This window comes from Melanerpes formicivorus, unplaced genomic scaffold (genome assembly GCF_026170545.1).
Source record: "Melanerpes formicivorus ecotype bairdi unplaced genomic scaffold, bMelFor1.0.p_v2 SCAF_60, whole genome shotgun sequence".
Lineage (NCBI taxonomy): Eukaryota > Metazoa > Chordata > Aves > Piciformes > Picidae > Melanerpes > Melanerpes formicivorus.
Genome location: NW_027142412.1, coordinates 4,350,221 through 4,371,145, shown reverse-complemented (window position 1 = coordinate 4,371,145; position 20,925 = coordinate 4,350,221). Strand labels below are relative to the sequence as shown.

The window sequence follows — 20,925 nt, the reverse complement described above, 5'->3', positions numbered from 1 at the left end:
AGAAGGCCTGAGAGTGCATAACAACCAATATTAAGTTTCTTCTCCATCTGCAGTTGGACAGCACCAGCACTGCCATCAGGAAGAGGAGATCCTTTTACCCTCCTCCTCGTACCTGTTCCTGCCTCCACTGGGCATTACACAAACATAGCCACAGAGTCAAACAACCAAAGAAACCAGCAAATAAAAAAACTCCACCAGCTTCAGAGTCACCAATTAAATTTTACTGCAAATTTTAAGACTACTGCTGTGAAATGCATTCCAAATGCTTTTTAAATGCTGTGTACTTGGGCTGACAAACAGAAGCCATCAAAGGTCACCAGACTGCGGCACAGATACCACAAGCTGAATGTCAACTGTTTCAGTGGATGCAAGAAGCGTTCCTGATGTGACAGCATCTCTGCTGCACGTAGCAGGGGCTGGGCTACTGCGCTGTCCTTACCAGCTGAATGTATCTGAACTAACAAAGCTTCAGACACATTGACCAATGGTTTTAGGCATCTCCCTAAATTTTGCTCTACCTGCCTTCCTTTTTCATTACTTTCAGTAGCTCTGAAAGAATAAGATTCAAATGGACTTTCCACAGGTCCTGCTGTTCCTCAAGTCTTAGAGCAGATCACTCTTAGTCAAAAACACTAAGGCAGCCCCATGATTTCTCAGTTGACTACTGTGTAGGCAGCTTTATATTTGAACCAAACTGCTAGGCAAAAGGTCACCATCAGACCACTTAACGCAGACTCAGACTATGCCAACTTTGGCCCCAACTTAAGCAGCATAAAGATAATGATGACATGGCAAAAGAAGACATTCTTCTAGTTAGTATTTGTGGTTTGGTTTTTTTTGTAAATAAACTAAAAAAGGGGGGGAAAGTGAATGGATACTGGAAGAACTGTTAGGAATTTCCTCATATTACAGCTTCCTTTGATCTGAAGAAAACAGGAAGCTGTAGTAGCAGGGACTTCCTCTCTTTGTTAGTCTCTACTCAGATGCACATCCTCAAATACACACATCCTATTAACACAGGAGAAGAGTCCCTGGAAGAGAAGCAAGAACAAAATCCTTCCCTGTGGACTTTCAAGCCTGCAGAAAGCAAAGAGGAGCCACTTTTAAGCAAATCTTCAGCATTTTCTTACTCTCCCTCCTGTACTGAAATAAAACCCAATGGCATCGCTGGGTTGTATTTCACTGTCTTGACAGATGTCATTTACGCCAGAAACGTCTGGGGGCGGGGAGAGAACAAGGGCTGCATGTTGGAACATGAAGGTCTGATGCAGGTACTGCCATTGCAATACAGCAGAAGCAGGCATGCAAGAGGCACTGTAGGCAGCTCTGCTCTTCCCTTCCTGCAGAGCAAAGTTACCCTGCTGGAGCGTAGGCTGGCAGGCAAAGGAGAAGGAGTCTCATTGTGCTGTATGCAGAGGAGGCAGGAATTCCAGGAGGGGAAAGGTTCCCTTTGAAGCACATGGCACGAAGAGCTTCCCAGTGACCATGGCAACAGCTCAGTGGGTTCCCAGCCTGAGAACCAAGTTACTACAGCCATGCCTCAAAAACAAAACAGTCTGAAAGAAGGGAAGAGAGAGGGGGAGGTGGGGTCGAGGGTGTGGGGGAAAGAAGCTGGAGCAGAATTAGCCTGGCAGAAACGGAACGGCTCCCTGGTAGGCAAATCCAGCCAATAATGCTGGCCGGGTTCACGGGGTTTCCTTTTCATTTCCAAAGCTTTCTTCTTCCTCTGTCATTCCCCTTCTAGCCCTATTCAGGAGCTCATGAGATCAGTAAAACCCAGGCCTTTGCTTTGCCTGCATGCAGCACTGCTTCAAACAGGGCTGTGCTGTGATCAAAGGCAATGTAAAATCACAGCTGCCACACACACCCCTTTCCTCACCAGGGCCCAGCTTTCCTGGGCACTCCAACAGCAGAGATGTGTTTGAAACTCTTGCACTTCCATTGCACCACAGAAATCTGACTAAGAAGGACAAGCAACTAAAAAAAAAAAAAAAAATGGGTATGCAAACTCTCTGCAGATGCCAATCCCATTTAGCACATGGATAAAGAAGTGAAGCTTCTGCAAACACAGACCAGTGTTTTACTCAAACCAAACCGAAACAAACCAAAACAAAACAAGCCCTACAAAACTGAAACACCACAGATCTAAAGAGACCACAACCCCCAAACCACCACAAATCCCAAAAGGCCACAACCACCAAACTGTACACCTTTGCAGCAGGTTTGCATGTCATGGGATTTAGCCCCATGGGCAGCTTTGACACAGCCTCTGCATTCTGCTTCACACTGTCCTAAACCTCCCACAGCATCATCTCTGTCTGTCCCAACACACAAGATCTGTCTTGCATGTCACAGAATGCCTTCTGATGGAATGAGGATCTAAGGGCAGGTACTAGAAGTCCCAATGGCCATTCCAGCTTTAGGGGGTCAGAACGTTCAGGCTCAGCCAAGCCTTCCTGCTGCCCATGCCAGCAGCTCAGGCATGTGTGTACCACGGTGCTGCTTTGCCACTCATCTCACCTGCATAACACCTGGACAACAGCCACACCTGCAAAGTTGCAATGCTCCACTTCATGTGCCCAAGATGTTCCTGAAGTGTGTTCCTAAAAGGTTGCCTCAGCCCTGCACCTTGTGACATCCACGTTATCCCTGCATTAGATGCTGCAGCAGGGCAGGCCTGCCTCCAGGAACCTGGAAAATCAGCAGCTTACCACAACACCACAGAACGGCAAACACAGTATTTGGAAGGTCAAACAGTGCAGGACGAGGAACAGCAGGATTGCACTCCTTGATTTCTTTCTCCTTTTCTAATGGAAGAAGTTTCATTTCCCTTCCTTGTTCAATGCCACCCCTCCCCCATTTTATCTTATAATTTTTCTTTCCCCTCTCCTTTCAATGCCTTTTCTTTTTCCTTTTCATTCTGTTTTTCCTCCCCTTTCATGCCTCCCTTGTCCTCTGTCCTCTTCCCTCTCCCCTCATCTTCTGACCCACTCCCTCCCTTTGCCTTGTCCTTTCATGCTTTCTTTTAAGCCAAACAGCTGCCAAACCCTAAAGTCAGCCAGAAGACACAGGCAACATGTTTGATCCTTACCCAGTCTGCAGGCCAGACCGAGTACACACAGACACTGAACTTTTCAGAGACCCAGACACTCTGCATGCAAGTGGTTCCCACTGGGAGGGTAACCAGGCTGGCTTAGTTGACAGACCTGAAAGTTCATGGCTGCTGCTGCACTCAACAATATGTCAAGAAGTCCTTCCAAATCAGGATATAACTGGAGCACAGGGAGGACCAAGCAGAAGGGCAGAGAAAACTACAGGACAGGAGAATCTATAGAACAAGCATGAAATAGGGAACAGGTATTTCAGGCAGAGAAAGATAAATGGCAGTATGAAAACACAGCCCTAGTAGCAACACTGCAGTTTCTGAGAAGCAAGTGCTGCCTAGGACCTTGACCAGCTCTTTTTCACCGCTTACAATTACTGCACATAAACTGGCACCCAGGAAACACTGTGCCCAGACTCTCTGGGCACACTCTGCTCAGGATGAAGGAGTCACATCACCACCAGTATGTACTGCAGAGCATCTGAGGCAAAGCCAGAGTCTGCTGTTCAGCAAGCCAAGCTTCAGCCAGCTTGGATCAGCAGATACTGATCTGTCATCCTAGAGGCTGGGGTGTCTGCAGGGACATGGTGAGTATAAGGGACATGGGGGATTTGGGTACACAGCAGCATGGTGGGGTTTGGGTCAAGAAAGCAGTGGTCACTACATCAGAAAGTATTTATAACACTGTTTGTTCAGAGTATCTGTGGGTTCCACTGTCTTCATCCACTTTTGCACACCTACTTCCTCACAAATTCCTTCCTTAAATGGCTTTCCCCAGGACTCAGCTTACTTGTGAAGTTTACTGATGGATTACTATGCATCTTTCAATACCCAGTCTTCTCTGACTCCCATCCTCATGAGACCTTACGCTCAGATTCTATCCTCCTAAGAGTAAAGATGCATCAGCTGGAATTTCTGTGAAATAAAACCAGGATTCCAAGCTAGAAAGAAGCCTCATATGATGCCAAAAGTCAACAGGCAGGGCAGTAACCTCTCACAGAGATGTTTTGCACCATCTACCACAAGCTACACTTGCAGCAAATTTTAGACAAGCATGTGGCTTCCCCTTGCCTTTGAGATATGGAGGTTTGGAAGGTTTTTGTTTGTAAACATAGAGAGACAGGGTTTTACTTACAATATGGCACCCTCAGATTTTATTCTCTGCGTGACAGACAACAATTTCACTGCTCCCCTGAAGGCACCACCATGGTCTAGCAAAGCTTCAGCGGCACAGGCCAGCAGCACTCCAGTGATCCCTAGGCACTGTACTGCTTCCAGATGCTCAGTTACTGGCACAACTTGTGGACTGTGCTCTTTCACACACTGCCAACCACTCCAGACTTCAAATATCAATATATAACCACCTCTATCCTCAAAACAAGGGTAGTTTTCTGGTTTCCTTTTTAACCTATTGCTTATTAGAAAACCAACCAGGTCCTAGGCTACATCAAAAGCAGTGGGGCCAGCAGGTCAATGGAGGGGGTTCTGCCTCTGCATTCAACTCTCACGAGACCCCAGCTGCAGTACTGGGTCTAGCTCCGGGGCCCCAGTGTAAGAAATGACCTAAGTTAGGACATAATGGCTCAGTTGGTAGTGCATAAGACCCTTAATGGGAAAGTTGTGAGTTCAAGCCTGCAGTGGGCAGTAGTGTCCTCCCTACTCTAGTCATGAGGTCTGTGGTGACAGGTTGGACTCGATGATCTTTGAGGTCTCTTCCAACCTTAGTGATACTGAATACTGAATAATCTTTTTCTGAAACATCCAGTGTCAAAACAGGCAAAATGGGAGTGTTTCATGAATTAGAGGGAGTTTTCTTTTATTTCTTGCTGGTTTTTCTCAGAATGGAACTAACCCTTCCAACAAACAGTTACCAGCACCATACACTCCCGACCACCTCCTTACCTTTCCTAAGACAGTGAGGCAAGGCTTTGGCTCCAGCTCTGGCTGTTCCAGCTTCACCACTCCTACCCAGCCATATTCATAGAGGTCTTCTTCATCATTGCTATTACATAGTCCAAGTGGATGCATCTGAAACAGAATCAGAAAGAAACCTTTAACCAATCATTAGAATTAAAAAACACACACAGAGAGCTTTTGAATATCTTCATTTATCACAACTTCACTTTTATTTACTAAGATCCCGGAAAAAAAGTGAAGTCTGCAGGTATGAAGCATTGGGGTTGTCACTGACATGTGCCTTGAGTACAAACTTGTCGTATGAGAAACCACACAAGGCTCATAATTAAATGTGATTAGAATCTTTCTCTCGGATATGAAACAAATACAAACCTCCCCTTGGTATTGCAAACCACTTCTCCTTGCAAGCTGGCAGCAACAATACAAACGGTCTTGCAGAGTGACTCATCCAAGCCTGACATGCACCAAGCTTCAGAACCCAGGTTGGAGAGGTACTACTGCCTTTTATTTTTAGTATTTGCACAACAGTACCTGTCTGGCATCCTCTGGAACATGCCTGCCATATAGTTCAAAGGAAGGGACAAGAAACCTCCCATCTATTATGCAACAATCTCTATATTTTTGCACACAAATAAAAGGGAAGCACCATGAGTGAGCAATCTCAGGCTCCTCTCAGATGGTTGTGCTGAGTGAGGACAGATGGGACCAGAGCAAGCCAATTTCAGCTGGTACTCCAACAGCCCAAGCACAGAACATCTACCTTGTGTTTCCTACCAGCACACAGAAGACTGAAACGGGGAGAGCACTGAACCACCACACAACTGCAAACTGATTTTGCACATGGGAAACCTCAAACCCAGATGCAAACCCCAGTACAAGCAGTAAGCAAAACTAATAGGGTGCCGGAGGCTCTGTGCTGGCAGATGGAGGGAACTTGCTAGGTACATCTGCAGGCTACAAACTCCAAAGGATTTTGTTGCATCACACTGGAATCTCACCAGAGTAATTAACAAAACAAATTACATTAAACCAGTAGCTCCCTCAAAGTCTGTATGCTTCTGGAAGGCACAAGTGACAAAAACACTGAGTTGAAAACGTGCCTGCTGAGCCAGCTGTGGCCAGACTGCTTGCTCAGTGAGTCTCAATAGCTACAGGATCAGCACCAATGCAGAGTGAAGAGATAGATAAAGTCAAATGCATCAGTCATGGGCTCTGCACTGCCATTAACACATTGAGGGAACAAACATTCACTTCCTCATGTCAGCTCTTTTAATATATGACATTATGAAGCCAGTCGCAAGTTGTACAATTTACCAATTTACTAATCTCAGCATGACCAGAGCTTAAGAGCATGACCTCTGCCCTCACGCACCAGCATCCCTTCCTCTGCACTCCTCGTGGATTTCTGTGGCAGCCCAGAGTCACAGATTGTATCAGGTTGGGAGGGACCCCCCAAGGGCATCCTGGCCAAGCCCCTGCAGGCAGCAGGGACAGCTCCAGCTGGAGCAGGCTGCACAGGGACACAGCAAGGCTGAGCTTGGATGTCTCCAGAGATGGGGCCTCAGCCACAGCCCTGGGCAGCCTGTCCCAGTGTCTCCCCAGCCTCCCTGTGCAGAACTCCCTCCTGATGTCCAACCTGACCCTGCCCTGCTGCAGTTCCAAACCCCTGCCCCTCCTCCTATCTCCACAGCCTCTTCTGAACAGTCCCTCCCCAGCCTGCCTGGAGGTTCCTTGCAGATATTGCAAGGCAGCTCTAAGGTCTCCCTGGAGCCTTCTCTTTTCCAGACTGAACAGCCCCAACTGTCCCAGCCTGTCCCCATAGCAGGAGATACCTTCTCATTTCTTCCTGAGTGCTCTCAGCTATTTGCATTGTTCAGGTTTTCAGGGCAGACCATTTAAAGTTCACTCAAACCAGTCCCTCCAGCAAGCTCGTCCTGATCTCATGACTCATGGATAAATTACCAATGCCAATCTGATCACCGTTCTCAAAATTTTGCATAATGTCATCACAACTCTTCCAAAAACCTCTGGCCATGTTTGTTTCTGCAGGGACTGCACATCTCCACACACCAACTCATCTGTTTCCATCTCACCTACTGCAGCTGCCTCCTCCCTGAACACACTGAGCCCTGCAGGAGCCTTTCTAGTCAGTACTGCTGGAACCATGCCTGGGGTGCATCACTGAGAGCCATTTCCAACCGGGAATCTCCTCTCCAAAGGAAGGTCTCTGGCTCCAGCCCAGCCAACAGGCTCCATTCACACTTCCTGCTACAGAGTCACAGAATCACTGTGATTGAAAAAGACCTTTAAGATCACTGAGTCCAACCATTATCTAACTCCAACAAGTCTGGTGCTCAACCATGATCCTCCAACACTAAGACTCCAAAGGCTAAGAGGAAAGTCAGCTTCAGTGGTCCACTGCTTGGAGCTTTTTTCCCCAATTCAGACTACAATTAAGGATCCCAAGGGGCAAACAAAGAAAAAAGACAAAGGCTGCATTCACACCACGTGAAGATCACAAGTGAGCTTGGACCTCCAAGCCCTTAAATCCACATGGTGTATCATGCCACTGAGTATCCATTGGTGTGGCTGTAGAAGCAGACAGTCATGTCCACACACATCAGGATGATCCCTTCACACTGCTTTGGGGCCTGTGCCAGCTTGCACAAAGCCAGGCTGGCATTTCTGCTCTTGTCTCTGCAGCCTGATAAAACAGAGTCCGTTTCCTTGCACTTTCAGGCTTGTTTGTTTTGACGAAGAGCATCCTGCCAAAAAAACAAATCACCACAAGAGCTACGGTTGGAGGACCTGAGCATTGCAGAGTGCACCTTTCTTGACTATCTTGTGGTTGCTTGTGAGCAACTCAGCTGTGCCATGGCCCAGCCTCAAACCCCTCAGGAGAGGGGGAAAACTGCCAGCTGAAAGCCATACCTGGCAGGAGCAATGTGCTCCGAGCCATCCTCCTGCTAGGGCTGCCCCAGGTCAGAGAGATGCTGCAGATCCCAGAGCACAGAAACACCAACAGCTGCACACAGAAATGTACACTCAGCACATCTGCAGCAGTGACTGCCCAGGCACAGACCAAGCGTCCTGCCCGTGGAGCAATCTGCTGCAGCACAGCAGCTGGACATCGACCATCCCAAACACTTTGCCAGGAACCCTCCCAGCCCACTGAAACAGCAAGCTGGCCTCTCCTGCCTTCAAAGGGTCTTAGAAGCAAGGCTCCACAAAAAGATGTGCACAGCTGAGACAATCTGAGGGCAGATTTCTCCTCCCAAAAGTTTAAGTGCTTTGATTGTACTGAATTCTCCTACCACAGTATTGACAGAGCAAAGGGGAACAAAGTCAGGTTTATAGTTGTGGTTTTTTCCTCTTTAAATGGGTGGAAAGATGCTGGCAAAAGATGCAGGCACAATGCCATTAAGGACAGGGGAAACTGGAGGGAAAATCAGGAGTAAAATGATACCTTCATGGATTATTTTGGCAGCCAGTAGATATATAGTAAAACCAAAGAGTTCTGGCCCTATAGAGAGCAAGACAGGCCCCAAAAATGCACTACTGGCCAGAGCCTTAGACATCATCATAACTGGCTGGGGGAAGTAGGATTCCCTTGCACCTCATGAACAGCTACATTTGTCACATGCCACTCAGGGAGGGACTGTAAGCTGCAAGTATCAGGCTAGTACCACATCATCTCCCTGGTAAAAGCCACATGTGGAGCACCAAATACTTTGCAAGTAAGCTTTCTAGCAGGAAACAGAGTACAAAGAGCAAAGGAAGTGTGAAGAGACCCTGACAAACAGCGTACAACATGATGGGGTCTGTTTGTCCAACCCCAGGGGTAGTTTAGGGCCCTGAAAGAATGAAGGTAACTATTCAACAGCCAAAATAAACCCCAGCTGATTGAAGGATAAGGAACTCTAAAAGGCATTTCCATTGGCATTCCCTCACCAAAGGCACACATGGTGCACACTTAGAAACTGAAGGAACTTGGCTGGGCCAAACATTCTGGGAGTGCTAGGAGAGAATTATCAGACAGGACACAGGTGTGCACACAGCAGAGAAGGTAGGAGTCTATCCTCCAGAAGCACACCACTCTGAAAAGTCTCATGGCTGCTCATTTATAGGTTGTATTTTAGCCAGCAAGCTTAGCAAGCAGCTTGAAAGATCTCATGCTGACCCCAAATTTCACAGTGCTCTGCCTCCAGACCAGTCAGAACTGTGCTGCGTGCAGACTGATCTGTGACTGACTCCAGAACCCAGTTCATTTTCTGACATGGAATCTGGTCTAGACCCTGGCTTTCCAGGAAGTCCTCAATGCTACACGGAGCTGACTTGCTTCCCCAGAGTCCTCCAGGACCCCTGGCAAGAGGAGACACAAGTCTGTGTGTCTTGCAGCAAGCTGCTAACAGGCATGGCTGGTTTGCTTGCAGTTAGTTGTGGGAAACTCTGATGGAAGGAGGGAGAAGGGTAGAAGAGAAGAGAAAGAGCAGTTTATAACAGCACAGATTATTTCTGAGGCATCCTTTAAGTTTTAAGGAAAGCTAAGCAAAGTCACTTCAGAAGGATGCCAAGCAGCAAAGCGGCATGCAGACAACAGCACCTGCAGAGCTGCTCCAGGGAACTGATGTCCTCTGCCTGGCAGGTGCCCTGGACGCAGTCTTGCACCACAGCCTTGTCTGCAAAATGGAGAGATGTGGATGTGATAAGTGGATCCCTCAGAGGATAAGGGACGGTCATATTCGTGAGTTGTGATCAACACCAGTGATGAGTGGTGTCCCTCAGGGGTCCATACTGGGGCCAATACTATTTAACATCTTTGTCAGGGATGTGGACAGTGGGACTGAGATTTAGATTAGAAATTCTTTACTGTGATGGTGGTGAAACACTGGAAGAGGCCACATGTGGATGCTCATCCCTGGCAGTGTTGAAGGCCAGGTTGGCTTTGAGCAACCTAATTTCACAGGTGGAAGTTCCACTCATGGCAGGTGGCATGCAACTGTATGATCTTTAGGGACCTTTCCAACCCAAACCATTCTGTGATGCCTAGGGAAAAATCATCTCTCTTCAAACAGCAACTCATACTGCGGAAATTAAGAAAAAACTTGTGCCAAATTTCAGTCTACTACAGAAAAATCTTCTGCATTTCCTTATCCGTTTGTGTCCTGCACTGTTTGGTGGTAAAACCTTGTATTATCCAGCAATCTTATCTTCCATTACTTGTTTTTCTGGAGTTATGTGCCAACAGAAGGAAACACAGAAGTCAGCTCCAAGAATTCAGTCTTCTTCAGACGCGTGGAATGAGGCAGTTTAACTGCCACCAAGAGCAAGGACGCTGAGGAATATAGACACAATGACTTGACCTAAAGATACAAAGAGTTTCTTCCTAAGCCACAGTTGTGATTCAGGAGAGGCTTTCAGCTCCTCTATGGACTAGAAAGGCAACAGGAAAAAAAGGCTGTGTTGCTTCATGGTTTGGACAGAAGTAGCTTAAGTGTCGTGCATATAAGGAGAGCTGCTTCAAAGCCTACACTTGAACAGAGGAGACACTGCTCCATGTGCACCTGAAAATGCAGCAGAGCAAATATTGTTGTGTGAACTCCATTCTGGTCTGCTGCTGCCTGAAAAGACAGGATACAGCCATCATCTTGCTCCACAGCACAGTGCAGGGGACTGCCACAGAGAAGCTCAGTAAACCTTCCAGTATGCACAATGCCTCTTCTCCTCCTCTCTCCTTTTCCATTCTGCCCATGGGTGGTGTGCTGCACTAAGGTGTTCCAAGCGCACACAGAGCCATATCCAAGCTATTTCCTCCATGTCTGCCATAAAATGCCCTGTAAGGCACAACGACCAACAGAGCTCTCTGCCACTCTGCTCCGCACATCCAGACTTCAACAAAGCTTAATGAACCCTCATACAGAGTGCTGACAGAGGTAGATCATAGTGACTTCATCATTGAAGAAACAAGTGAGGAAGGAAGGAGATAGAATCTCAGCAGCCTGCAGACACTGTCAGTTATAACGTTCTGCACTGGCACCCCTCACCTGTTTGCCTTCTACTGCCATGGAAATCGGACATTTATTCCTGTACCAGTCTGATCTCTTGCTTCTTACCCTATAGCTGTTACTTCACCCCAAGACTCTCATGAGGGACTCTGTCAGTATTTGGCAAAGCTTGACTGTTGGGACCTCCAAAGGCAGTCAGTGCCTATGCAGAATGCAACCAGCCACAGGGTTCCAGCCTGTCCCTTCCTTTGCTGACGAGGTAACATTTTGTGCTGTCCCCAAGGGGGTACCATCCACAGGGGCCAGAGGGAGGGAAGAGGAACACAGAACATGCACACAGAGAATGGCTGCCCTATAACTAAGAACAATATTGAACTTAAAAAGAGGGATGGAGGAAGGGAGCTAATGCACACAGATTGTCCTCACCACAAAACTAATCAAACTGCCTCTGTGCTACACACAAATGCCAAGCAGAAACTGTGATTCCTGACAGAAATAATTTTCCATACACAAGACATTTTATTAACACAGAGAGGTGCCAGTCACAGAGGAAAAAAGTTGGGAATGCAGAAAGAAACAAGGCTTAAAACGCACAACATTGTCCCATCCCCTGCCCCTGCCTCCCCACCCCCCCCATGCCAACCTCTCATCTATAATCCAACACAAGAAAGACAACAGGCAAACAGCAAGAGGTCATCTTCAAAGGGCTGGTTGCCAGGGGAGGCCAGTGGAAAGAGCGAAGGCATGTCCCCATCAAAGTCCAGCAGCTGTGAGAGAGCCACAGAGGTGCAGCTTCCCCCAGGGCTACAATGAAATTCAGAGATGGAGGGCAGTGCTGGAGCTGCTCTAGCTGCAGTGTCAAACGGGCAGCTTCGCGTCTGCACCAGGGAAAGCACAAGAGAGAAGGGTTATGGTATTTTCATCCTTCTCTCCGCCCAGTTTTGCGCTTCAGATACTCGAGCTCCTGTTCAAACTCAAAATCCACCCTGCAGAATCACTGCAGCAGCAGGCAGAAAGCAGCAGCAATGACCACTTTCTCCCCAGCTCACAACGGAAACTTTAGCTCAGCGACCACACACAAAACATAGCTGGAAAGGTACAGCAGATAAGGCACAGCCAGCTGTGGTTTCATTACTTCTCACAGAAAATACAAACATCTTCACAGTTGGAGCCTGGGAGACTGTCCCACAATAAAAGCTGCCTGCAAGTAGTATCCAGTAAAGCATGGATTATTATTCCTGGACAAAGTATGAGGCAGTAACACAGAGTCCCACAGCTGCAACACTTGCATTAAAAAAAAAAATTCAGAAGCCAGTGTAGGAACCACAGAGTCCAGCCCCCAGAATCCGCACAGCTTTAGCTCTTTGTATTAAATGAAGATGCAGGAAGAGAAGCTGCAAATGCAAGCAGTAAAATCTAACAGATTAAGTAGAACCAAGCAGCAAAGAGGAACCAAAGTCACTCCATTATGAACAAAGAATTAAAAATGTCCATTCTGATTTTTGCAGTTCTCAGAAGCAAGAGGTCACTCTGTTTCAGAGAAACGATTGCTAACCTCCCCCAGTAAGCAGCTTAATTAGCCAACAGAACTTGGAAATATAGCTGCTGAACTATCAGGTAGCAGAAGGGCAGAAATAATTTCATTACATTGACCTTGCACCCCATGCCTAGAACCGTCCCCAAAACACAGGAGGAAGAGCAGCAGCTGGCCCTGGCCAAGGCTCAGCAGACAGCTTTCCTTCCTCAGCACTTAGCAGCATGGAGCACCAAGGTTCAGCTGACAGCAGCAGGCAAGAGCAGCTTCACGGAAAACTCAGATGGCACAGGGTCCCTCTGGGTTGGAAGTACAAAGGTTGACAGGGAGAAAGGTTTTAATATTTAGAAAGTTCTTGATTTCCACCCTACTGGCAGTTGGTCTGGAAGTACCAGCACCACTTGCTGTTACTGCACCAGAGCTGCAGCCTCCTTCACACCAAGGCTTTGCCAAGGCTTACTGATGCTAAAGCTGATCACAGAAAGCAAGCTTGCTGTCAGTACATAAGCATCTGCATCACCACCAGAAAGTTTAAGAGCCTCAAACCAAGGATGTGTAGAAAACCCTTTGTGCTGGACAGTTATTTGTTCTGTAGCTCTAAGAGAGTTGTAAGAGCCTAAGAGAGTAAGGAACTGCTGTGTGCACACAGCAGAACTGGTCTCCACCTACACAATGCAATGACCAAATGTGGAGCTGTGGGGCCACCATGGCTTCAACACGCTTGAGTGGCCCAAAGAAGAACTCAGGAACTGAAGCACTTCACAGCAGCCTGATTTGCTGAGCACTCCTAGCACGGCTAACTCTCTGGGGAAACAAAAGAGTCACCATCTCTTTCTAGATTCATACATAGCTGACTTGAAGGCAATATCACACTCTTGCACTGAATTTTATTGTAAATTACAAAGCACTCTCCCACTGGAGACTGGAGGTCTCCACTGGAAGGTGACCTCACCATGCTTCAGCTTGTCTGAGCAGGAGCTGGAGGCATTCCCCTTTTTCCTCTGGACAGACCACTCTGCTTGCCAGATCTCACTCCAATGGAGCATGGAGATGGCCTGGTTTCTGTTCCAGCAACATCATTTCGAAGTGCATGGAAATCCTTCCTTCCTCTGTTCAGCTTCCTCATTCACAGCACAGGGCAAAGCTGCCTCTGCCCAGAAGAGCTGAGCATTGAAAAAACAAAGAGTGGTGGCCAGTACCATGGCATGCAAAGCAGGGGCAGAGGGCTGCTCCTGGCAGCAGGTTAAGGTGCGGTGTACAGAGAACACCTGGTGCACCAGGTAATGAGCACTGCCTTCAGCCTCTTCCCTTATCAGAGTGCAATGAGATCTTCCACGACTGTAGATGGGAAGAAACCCTAGGATCCAGTGGGGAAATGCCCTTCTGAGGAGCAGCCACCTGATGGCAGCCTGTGGCTTCGGTCCCATTGCTCCCAGTGGCAACTGGCAACCATTTAGAGCAAGATCAGCTCCACATTCTTGAGCCACCACTGAACTAGATGATCCTTGTGGTCCCTTCCAACCCTGACTGATACTATGATACTATACTATAAGAATGTTCTGTAGTAGGGAGAATGACTTAAAAGTAAAAAGCTATTCTTAATTCTAATCTAGCACGTTGCTGAAGCAGTCACTGCCAATATTCCCATCTCATCAGCTGTGAAATTCTTCCTCCTGCTTCCACCAACCTGCTTCCCTTTGCTCAGCTGTGAACTGGCTCCCACAGCTCAGCCCAGTACCCTGCTCCAAACACTGCCAGTGGCACTCCCTGCCCAGTTGTGCTGTGACACCTGGAACCACCATGCCATTCTGCAATCAAGACACAAACAGCCCTTCCTCCTTTCCCATCTTTCAAAGGCACTTGGTGCCTGAGAGCTTCCCTGTACACTCTTTCAAGTCACATTACAAAAAAGAAGAGTTTCTGAAATTCCAGAGACCTTATGCTTTCCCATTTCATTACAGAGAAGTTGATTCCCTGATCTAAGAGCAAAATTCAACTTCACTTTAAATACAGAATGGCAAACCTGATTTACTGAACTGAAACACACCAGCCTTGCTCAGCCTCTCTGACAGCACCGCCAGGCACCAGCCTGCCTGCTGCAGCACCCTGCAGACAGGGCAAGTCCCCAGGTACCACAAGTTCTAAAATGTAAAAGCTGCCTAAAGCTTTTCTGTCCAAATAATTTGGCACTGCTGTTCCACATGTTAATTTTGATCTAAGCTGTACAGGAATGCTACAGTGAAGCATGAGACCTAAGGTAGTCCAGTTGAGCCCTCATTTCAGAGAGCTGTGCTCTCTTTCAGGATGGAGCAGCAGCATTCCTCCCCTTTGCTTCTGATCTCCTTACAGATTCCTCCTTCCTACAGCCACCAATTTGTCACCTTACCACTCTTCCAGACCATCCCTTCACCACCTCTTATCCACCCCATTCCCCTTTTTACTGTTTTGTTTTCCTTAAGCCAGCTCCTGTAGCCCTGGCATGCAGCCCACATGTGTTACCAAGTCCAGCACAGCTTGCTGGCTTAAGCTTAGTGCTGTGCATCTACAGCTGGCACACCTCACTGCTGAGGTATGCCTCACTGATTGGGAAATTAATGCTGTAAACTGTACTCCAAGAATGCAGCAGTGTGGGACAAACAAGTGCTGTCTGCAGGACATTTCAATCCCATGTTAGAAAAGTTAAGATAGTGCAGTGAACAAGGTGAGATGCTGTGAGAAAATAGCACTGTGGCTAAAGCAGCTGAATGCTTCCCAAAGGACTTGATCGCTTCCTCTGCCACACAGCTCCTATGCAACATTGGGCAAGTCATAAAAGCAGCCACACAGGGTGTGACCCAAATCCAACCAGCACAGTGTCTTATCTCCAGGAGTGCCCAACTGCAGACCTTTGGAGAAAGGAAAAAGCAGAACAGATACAGAACATTTATTCTTTTGATACAGCCTCTTAATTACAGCTACCAGTGATAAAAAGATTTCCAGCTGCAAGGAATGCATCTGTTTTGTGGCTTCACCTTTTGGCTGACACCCATACCGTTGGCTTTTACACCATCCTGTAACAACACACTCTACTCTTTTTAAATACACATTCTGTTGCTAACTTCAGAGCTGCTCTCTGAATTGCACTAAGCACTCTTTGACAGTCCTTATCCTGTGAGCAATCCTCAGCAGTTGTTCCTTAGTCACCGTCTCCACACCATGCTGTTGTCAACAGCCTCTTTTCACAGCTGGGAAAATTCAGCCTCTTTCAGTCACTCCACTGCATGGTGAGGCTGCTCCACAGCTCCTGATCTGCCTGTTCCTTTTCCTAGTCTCCCCTTCCAGTTTTACAATGCACTGACTTGAACTGCACACAACACTCAAGCTCTTGGGATCCCAGTGGTGCCCACAAGGTCTTTCTGTTTTGCTCTCTGGTCCCTCCCTAGTAACAGCAAGATGAAAAAATAAAATTACATTTTCAGTGTTAGTTCTACTAGGATAAGGTTTTCACAATTATTCCTGGGAAGGAGAAGAAACTTTAGCCACAGCTTTGAGAAGCCTTTCACCATCCTGCTTCACTCTTCCTGGTGCATGCCACCAGCTTGCACTGCAGCTAACAAGGTCCCTACCAAGATCAGCACTGATCCAGAACCCACTGCAGATGACATAGCCAGAATAGGAGCTGTTGTAAGGATGCTTCGGCAATTGGCACACTGTGCATGGCCTTTGTCAGGCAGCTAACAGCAGACAGAAGTATTTATCATTGGCCTTCAGACAATCCAGCTCAAACATCCTCTCCCTCTCTTCCTCTGCACAGATCACTGCCACCTGAAGTGCCATCATTTATCTCCCCCAGTATCTTCAGGACATCACGTCCAGTCAAACCCAACAGGACTCAGGATCACAAAAACAAACACGCAGCCACTCCCGTAACCCTCTCTTGGCACAAAGAGCTTACAGGCACTATTCCCGCACTGGAACCTTCCATGCTGCTGTTCAGCATAAAAAGTTAGCACGCTTGCTTCTGGACTATTAATCTTTCATTAAACAAAAGAAAATTTGACTGAACAAATCAGACACTGCAGTCAGTGGCACAGCTCAGTTCCTATGAACTCCCTCAAGCTGTGGTCTGAGTAAAACCTACTCAAGATCAAACTCATCTGCTCACTATCATCATCAGCTTCCTGTTCATTCATCAGTGTATGAATGGTTACAATAGGGCCATCAAGACAAAAGATGGCTTCAGAGGGAATGTCTGACAGAAGAAGAAGTTACATCAGCCCCGAGCCCCTTTGTTCAAAGAGCTCTGAACATTAATAGCAGCTAAAGACAAGGCAGCTGCTACACAGAATTAGAGTCAGAAAGAACAATTATTTCCTGACAACATTCTTCCCCCTGCAGCTCAAAAAAACCTCTGCAGAACTTAGGCTGAACAGTAAGAGAAGGAGAAACATTCCAGAGATTCAGTGGCCTTCCCTCTGTTCCTGAGCAATTTAACTGGGTGCCCAGCAGACACCTCCTAGCCATCCTGCACTACACTCACCACCTCCAACTGCTTTGCTCTCCAAAAGTGAGGGTAAGTGCAATGCCACAGGATAGAGTAACCCTCAGAAGGGCCTCAAAACCCAAACTCATCTTCCCTGGGCTGCCCCAACTTCCAGCAAGGCTTCAGGTCAAGTAATGGTGTGGGGGAAAAGGGAGAAGAAAACTGCCCCGGTGAGCTCTGGTGCAGGAGTTGGTGCTCACAGGCAGTCCTCAGGCACGGACTGCTGGAGCCTGGCAGCATGTCCTGCAGAGCCCTCACCATGTGCTTGCTCTAATCTTCCTGAAGACGTTTCTGCTGCCGGCTTCTGCCAGAGTCGCCAGGGCAGAGGAAATTTCTGGCTGACATGGCAGTTGTGCAAATGCCTTTGGCTGCACGGACTCTGCTGCCAGGAGCAGCTGTACAACCTCAGCAGAGCACACGGGAAGCAGGTCAGAACTTCTCCTTCTCTTGCTTACTAGAAGCAAAGACATGGCAGAACCCTCCAATTCATCTTCCACGTGTAGGGGAACCTCTACTTTATTATCTGCTGTCTACTACAGCAGACTGAAATGGCCTATTCCACATATTTGGGTGGGATTCCCAAAAAAGTAGTATTTTATAGCAGATATCCAAGTTCCCAGAAAGTCATGGAATCTGCTAGGGTTCCCAGCCCAGAATTTTTCTCTAGCCCCTCAATACCATGAGGCAAAAGTGCCTGCAGCAGTTACAAAAGGACATGTCAGAGCCCATCTCAGAGCTCTGTAAGATGTGCACATTTCCCAGTGCCTGAAGGTTTGGTAACTAGAAACCAAAAATCAGAGTATTTCAAGTGTATTGAAGCTATTTCTACTAGTGTCAAGTATCAAATCAGACACATCTGTGGAAGGAGCACAGCCCAAGAGCAATTCATGGGGGTGGAAAGAAGTAGTTTTGATGTCGACCAGCAAATGGAGAGATTTCCACATGAGAAAACACAGAATGCCAATAGCATCCCACATACTCCACAATAAAACACTTGCCTTGCTTTTTGAGCAGAGACCTCTTATTAAAGTAATAAACTGATTTAGCAGACCATAAATGTAGTGTCCACCCCAGAGCATGGAAGTGAACAATGTATGCAGTCACCTTTCCCTCCTGGTAAGGTTTTCAGGCTTCAGAGTGCCACAGCTTTGGGTACTGATCTGAACCATGCTGCAAGTAGCCTCATGGTTATGGGGGAAGGAAAACTGGAGATTCTGCCAGACAAAAATAACCACTGTGGTTTCTGGCACCCTGGAATACATTTTGGGATTGAAGATAATCCCATTAGATCCTTCTTCTACAACAACCCCTAAGTGAAACAATGCAGAATGGTGCAGCTGGGTTTCGGTTTTGGAGCTAACAAGTTCCCAGAGGCTAAGGGCTGCAGCTCTCCATCAGGCAGGGACTGGCTTGGGCCCTCTGTCATGCAGACAGAGCCTCAGTCTATGCCAAGAGCAGATGCAGGCAGAGGTGTTTGTTCTGCCTGAGCTCCCAACACATACGAAATTGAAGCAGCTACACTAACTGATGTCACATTGGTTTCCTGGGGCTCTGCATGGTGCCTGCCAGGACACAGAGGTTTTGGACACCAGACTGCTGCAGGTCACTACCCAGACACTGTACAGACACCTCTGGATGGGAGAGCTGCACTGCCACATCCTTAGTCCACAGGGTCACAAGGCTCCCTTCCCAAAGATGGTTTCTATCCCTCAACTTTATCATCAAAATGGAGGTTCACAAACATATTTCTGCTGCATCTATAGAGATGCAAGACTTGTGAAGGAGAAGACTGGAAACTCCTTCCATCCCTGCACATCTGTTCCAGGAAAGTCACACCTCTCTCACTCCCTTCCACACACAGGAAGGGGGAGCAGAGCTGCTCCTTTCCCACCCATGGTGTGTGTCTGAACAAGCCCCTGCTTCTCGACAGCAGTAAGTTCTACCAGCCTCCCTCTAACTCCACCTTGCCTGCACTCAACTGCTCTTCATACGAATCCCAGAAATCTTTAGTTGGTGTTCTCAAAACAAAAAAAACAATAGTTTCCTATTTAATAAGGAAGGCAGCCTGAGAACAAGAATTCCTTCCTTTGCCACTGTGCTACTCCGTCCCACAAGGACACCACAAGCGAGAGCTCAGCACAGGCGGGAGCTGCGCAAAGGGAGTAAGGGCAACTGCAGGCTTGCAGTTACAAAGTGCTGGAGCTTCCTGCTTGCACTTCTGTACACTCAGGTATTCCTGCTCCCTCTCTGTGGCACATGCTTCACCTCTCTAAACAAACAAGGACTGGCTTTGTGTCTTTGTTTAAATCGAGAAAAAAACAAAACAAAACAACCTGTCTGCCAGGCTGCGATTACATCAGCAAGAAGAGTTCTCCTTTCTCCATCAATCCTGCCTCACTCGGGCTTTGAAGAGCCTCTGTGTGCCGCTGCCATCTGCTTTGATCTTTCCATTTATGCCCCAGGGCCAGCACTTGATAATATCTGCTTTGCCTGCACAGCTTTGGGAAGGGCAGCAGCACCCATTCCTGTCCAGGGGCAGCTCTGCCAAGGCGCTGACACAGCCTGTGTGCCCCCAGAGCAGCAGTAGCCAGAGCCTTCACCCCCTCAGGGACTCTGGGACAGATGCGTCTTCTGCTCCGGGAGCAGTGCTGGGGGGACAACTTCTCACCAGCCCTCTGGCTGTGCACAGTCACCATGCGCCAGCCACACAACCCAGACCCTGTCCTGCCTTCTCGCTTCTCCAGACTCCATTTTGTTCAGGGTATTTAGAGGGCCACCAGCTTATGTCTCTTGCCACACAGATGTGGGTAACATCCTGGACATCAAGCTGAAGTGTGCCAGTTAGCAGGAACCACCCAATGTGACAAATGGGCTGGAGGTTTTCTTTCACTTCTGCACAGCCGACACACAAGGAGCCAGGAACTCCTGTTTGCAATCAGGGATCTGACACATGGAACAGCTTGTTGAGAAAATAAAATACAATACAATAATCCAAAGGTTCTGAGGTCTTTTGCTTTCACTTCTGCCGTGGCACTAACCCTCACTTTCTATCAAAAGAATGTGTTGGGTGTGGATTGTGAGCAAAGGTTTTCTGCAGCAGCCCTAGGATGAAGTCTGTTCTCTAAGAGTCTTAGTCCTATATAGTCATAGATTTTCCTGGCACTTGAATTATTAAATGGGAAGCAAGTTACTTCAGGTATTAATGAGCAAGCACTTCAAGGACAGAACTCCTTATATAACTCATACAACAGTATAAACCCCAGAGGAAAATTCTGCTTATTTTAGCAACCAAATTTTTGACACTTTTTATGCTCAGAAAAAAGGCAGAGGTAGGAAGCTAAAGAGTGAGCAGAAGTCCAGCAGGGAAATAAAGCAGGAGATCCTACCAACAGCTCAGGGTCAGACCCTTACATGAGTAAAGATGAAAGGACACGGCTATCAAAGGCAGTAAAGATAAATTTAAGCTGAAATTTGGAGATCTGGCATGCAGCACTGTCATCATCCACCCAACAGACACAGCCAAGCATTTAAGATACCACTCATTAGCTGGTGGGGAAGCTGCTTTTGGGTGTCCCTTCAGGTTCACTGCCAGCTCAGTCTCACAGAATGTTAACAGCAGGACCCCTCAGATTCAAATATTATCAATACATTGTTTACCAAGAGGGAAAGTGTAAGCACAGAAACCCAGGGAGCAGCTTCAGTTAGTCTCTAGAGTTCCACTGCTGGCAGTGGCAGGAAGCAGAAAGTGCACTGCAACCCAGCCTGCATCAGGTTTCACCTGTGCCAAGAGCTGCTTTGAAGAAGCTCTGTCAAGCCATGTCCTCCATGATCATGCAGCACACTG

General features: G+C 47.5%; 1 protein-coding gene across 3 annotated transcripts in view; it reads right to left on the bottom strand.

The window, feature by feature from the left end:
* Positions 1 to 20,925, bottom strand: part of ZNRF3 (zinc and ring finger 3) — a 67,501-nt gene that overhangs the window by 25,005 nt on the left and 21,571 nt on the right. For 2 of the 3 annotated variants that reach the window (XM_068161954.1, XM_068161955.1), the window contains exon 2: positions 5,006 to 5,131. In XM_068161954.1, the coding sequence (XP_068018055.1) occupies positions 5,006 to 5,131 (126 nt within the window). Of the gene's footprint in view, positions 1 to 5,005; positions 5,132 to 9,623; positions 9,648 to 20,925 lie in introns of those variants that run through there. The other variant, XM_068161956.1, reaches the window with a different exon arrangement.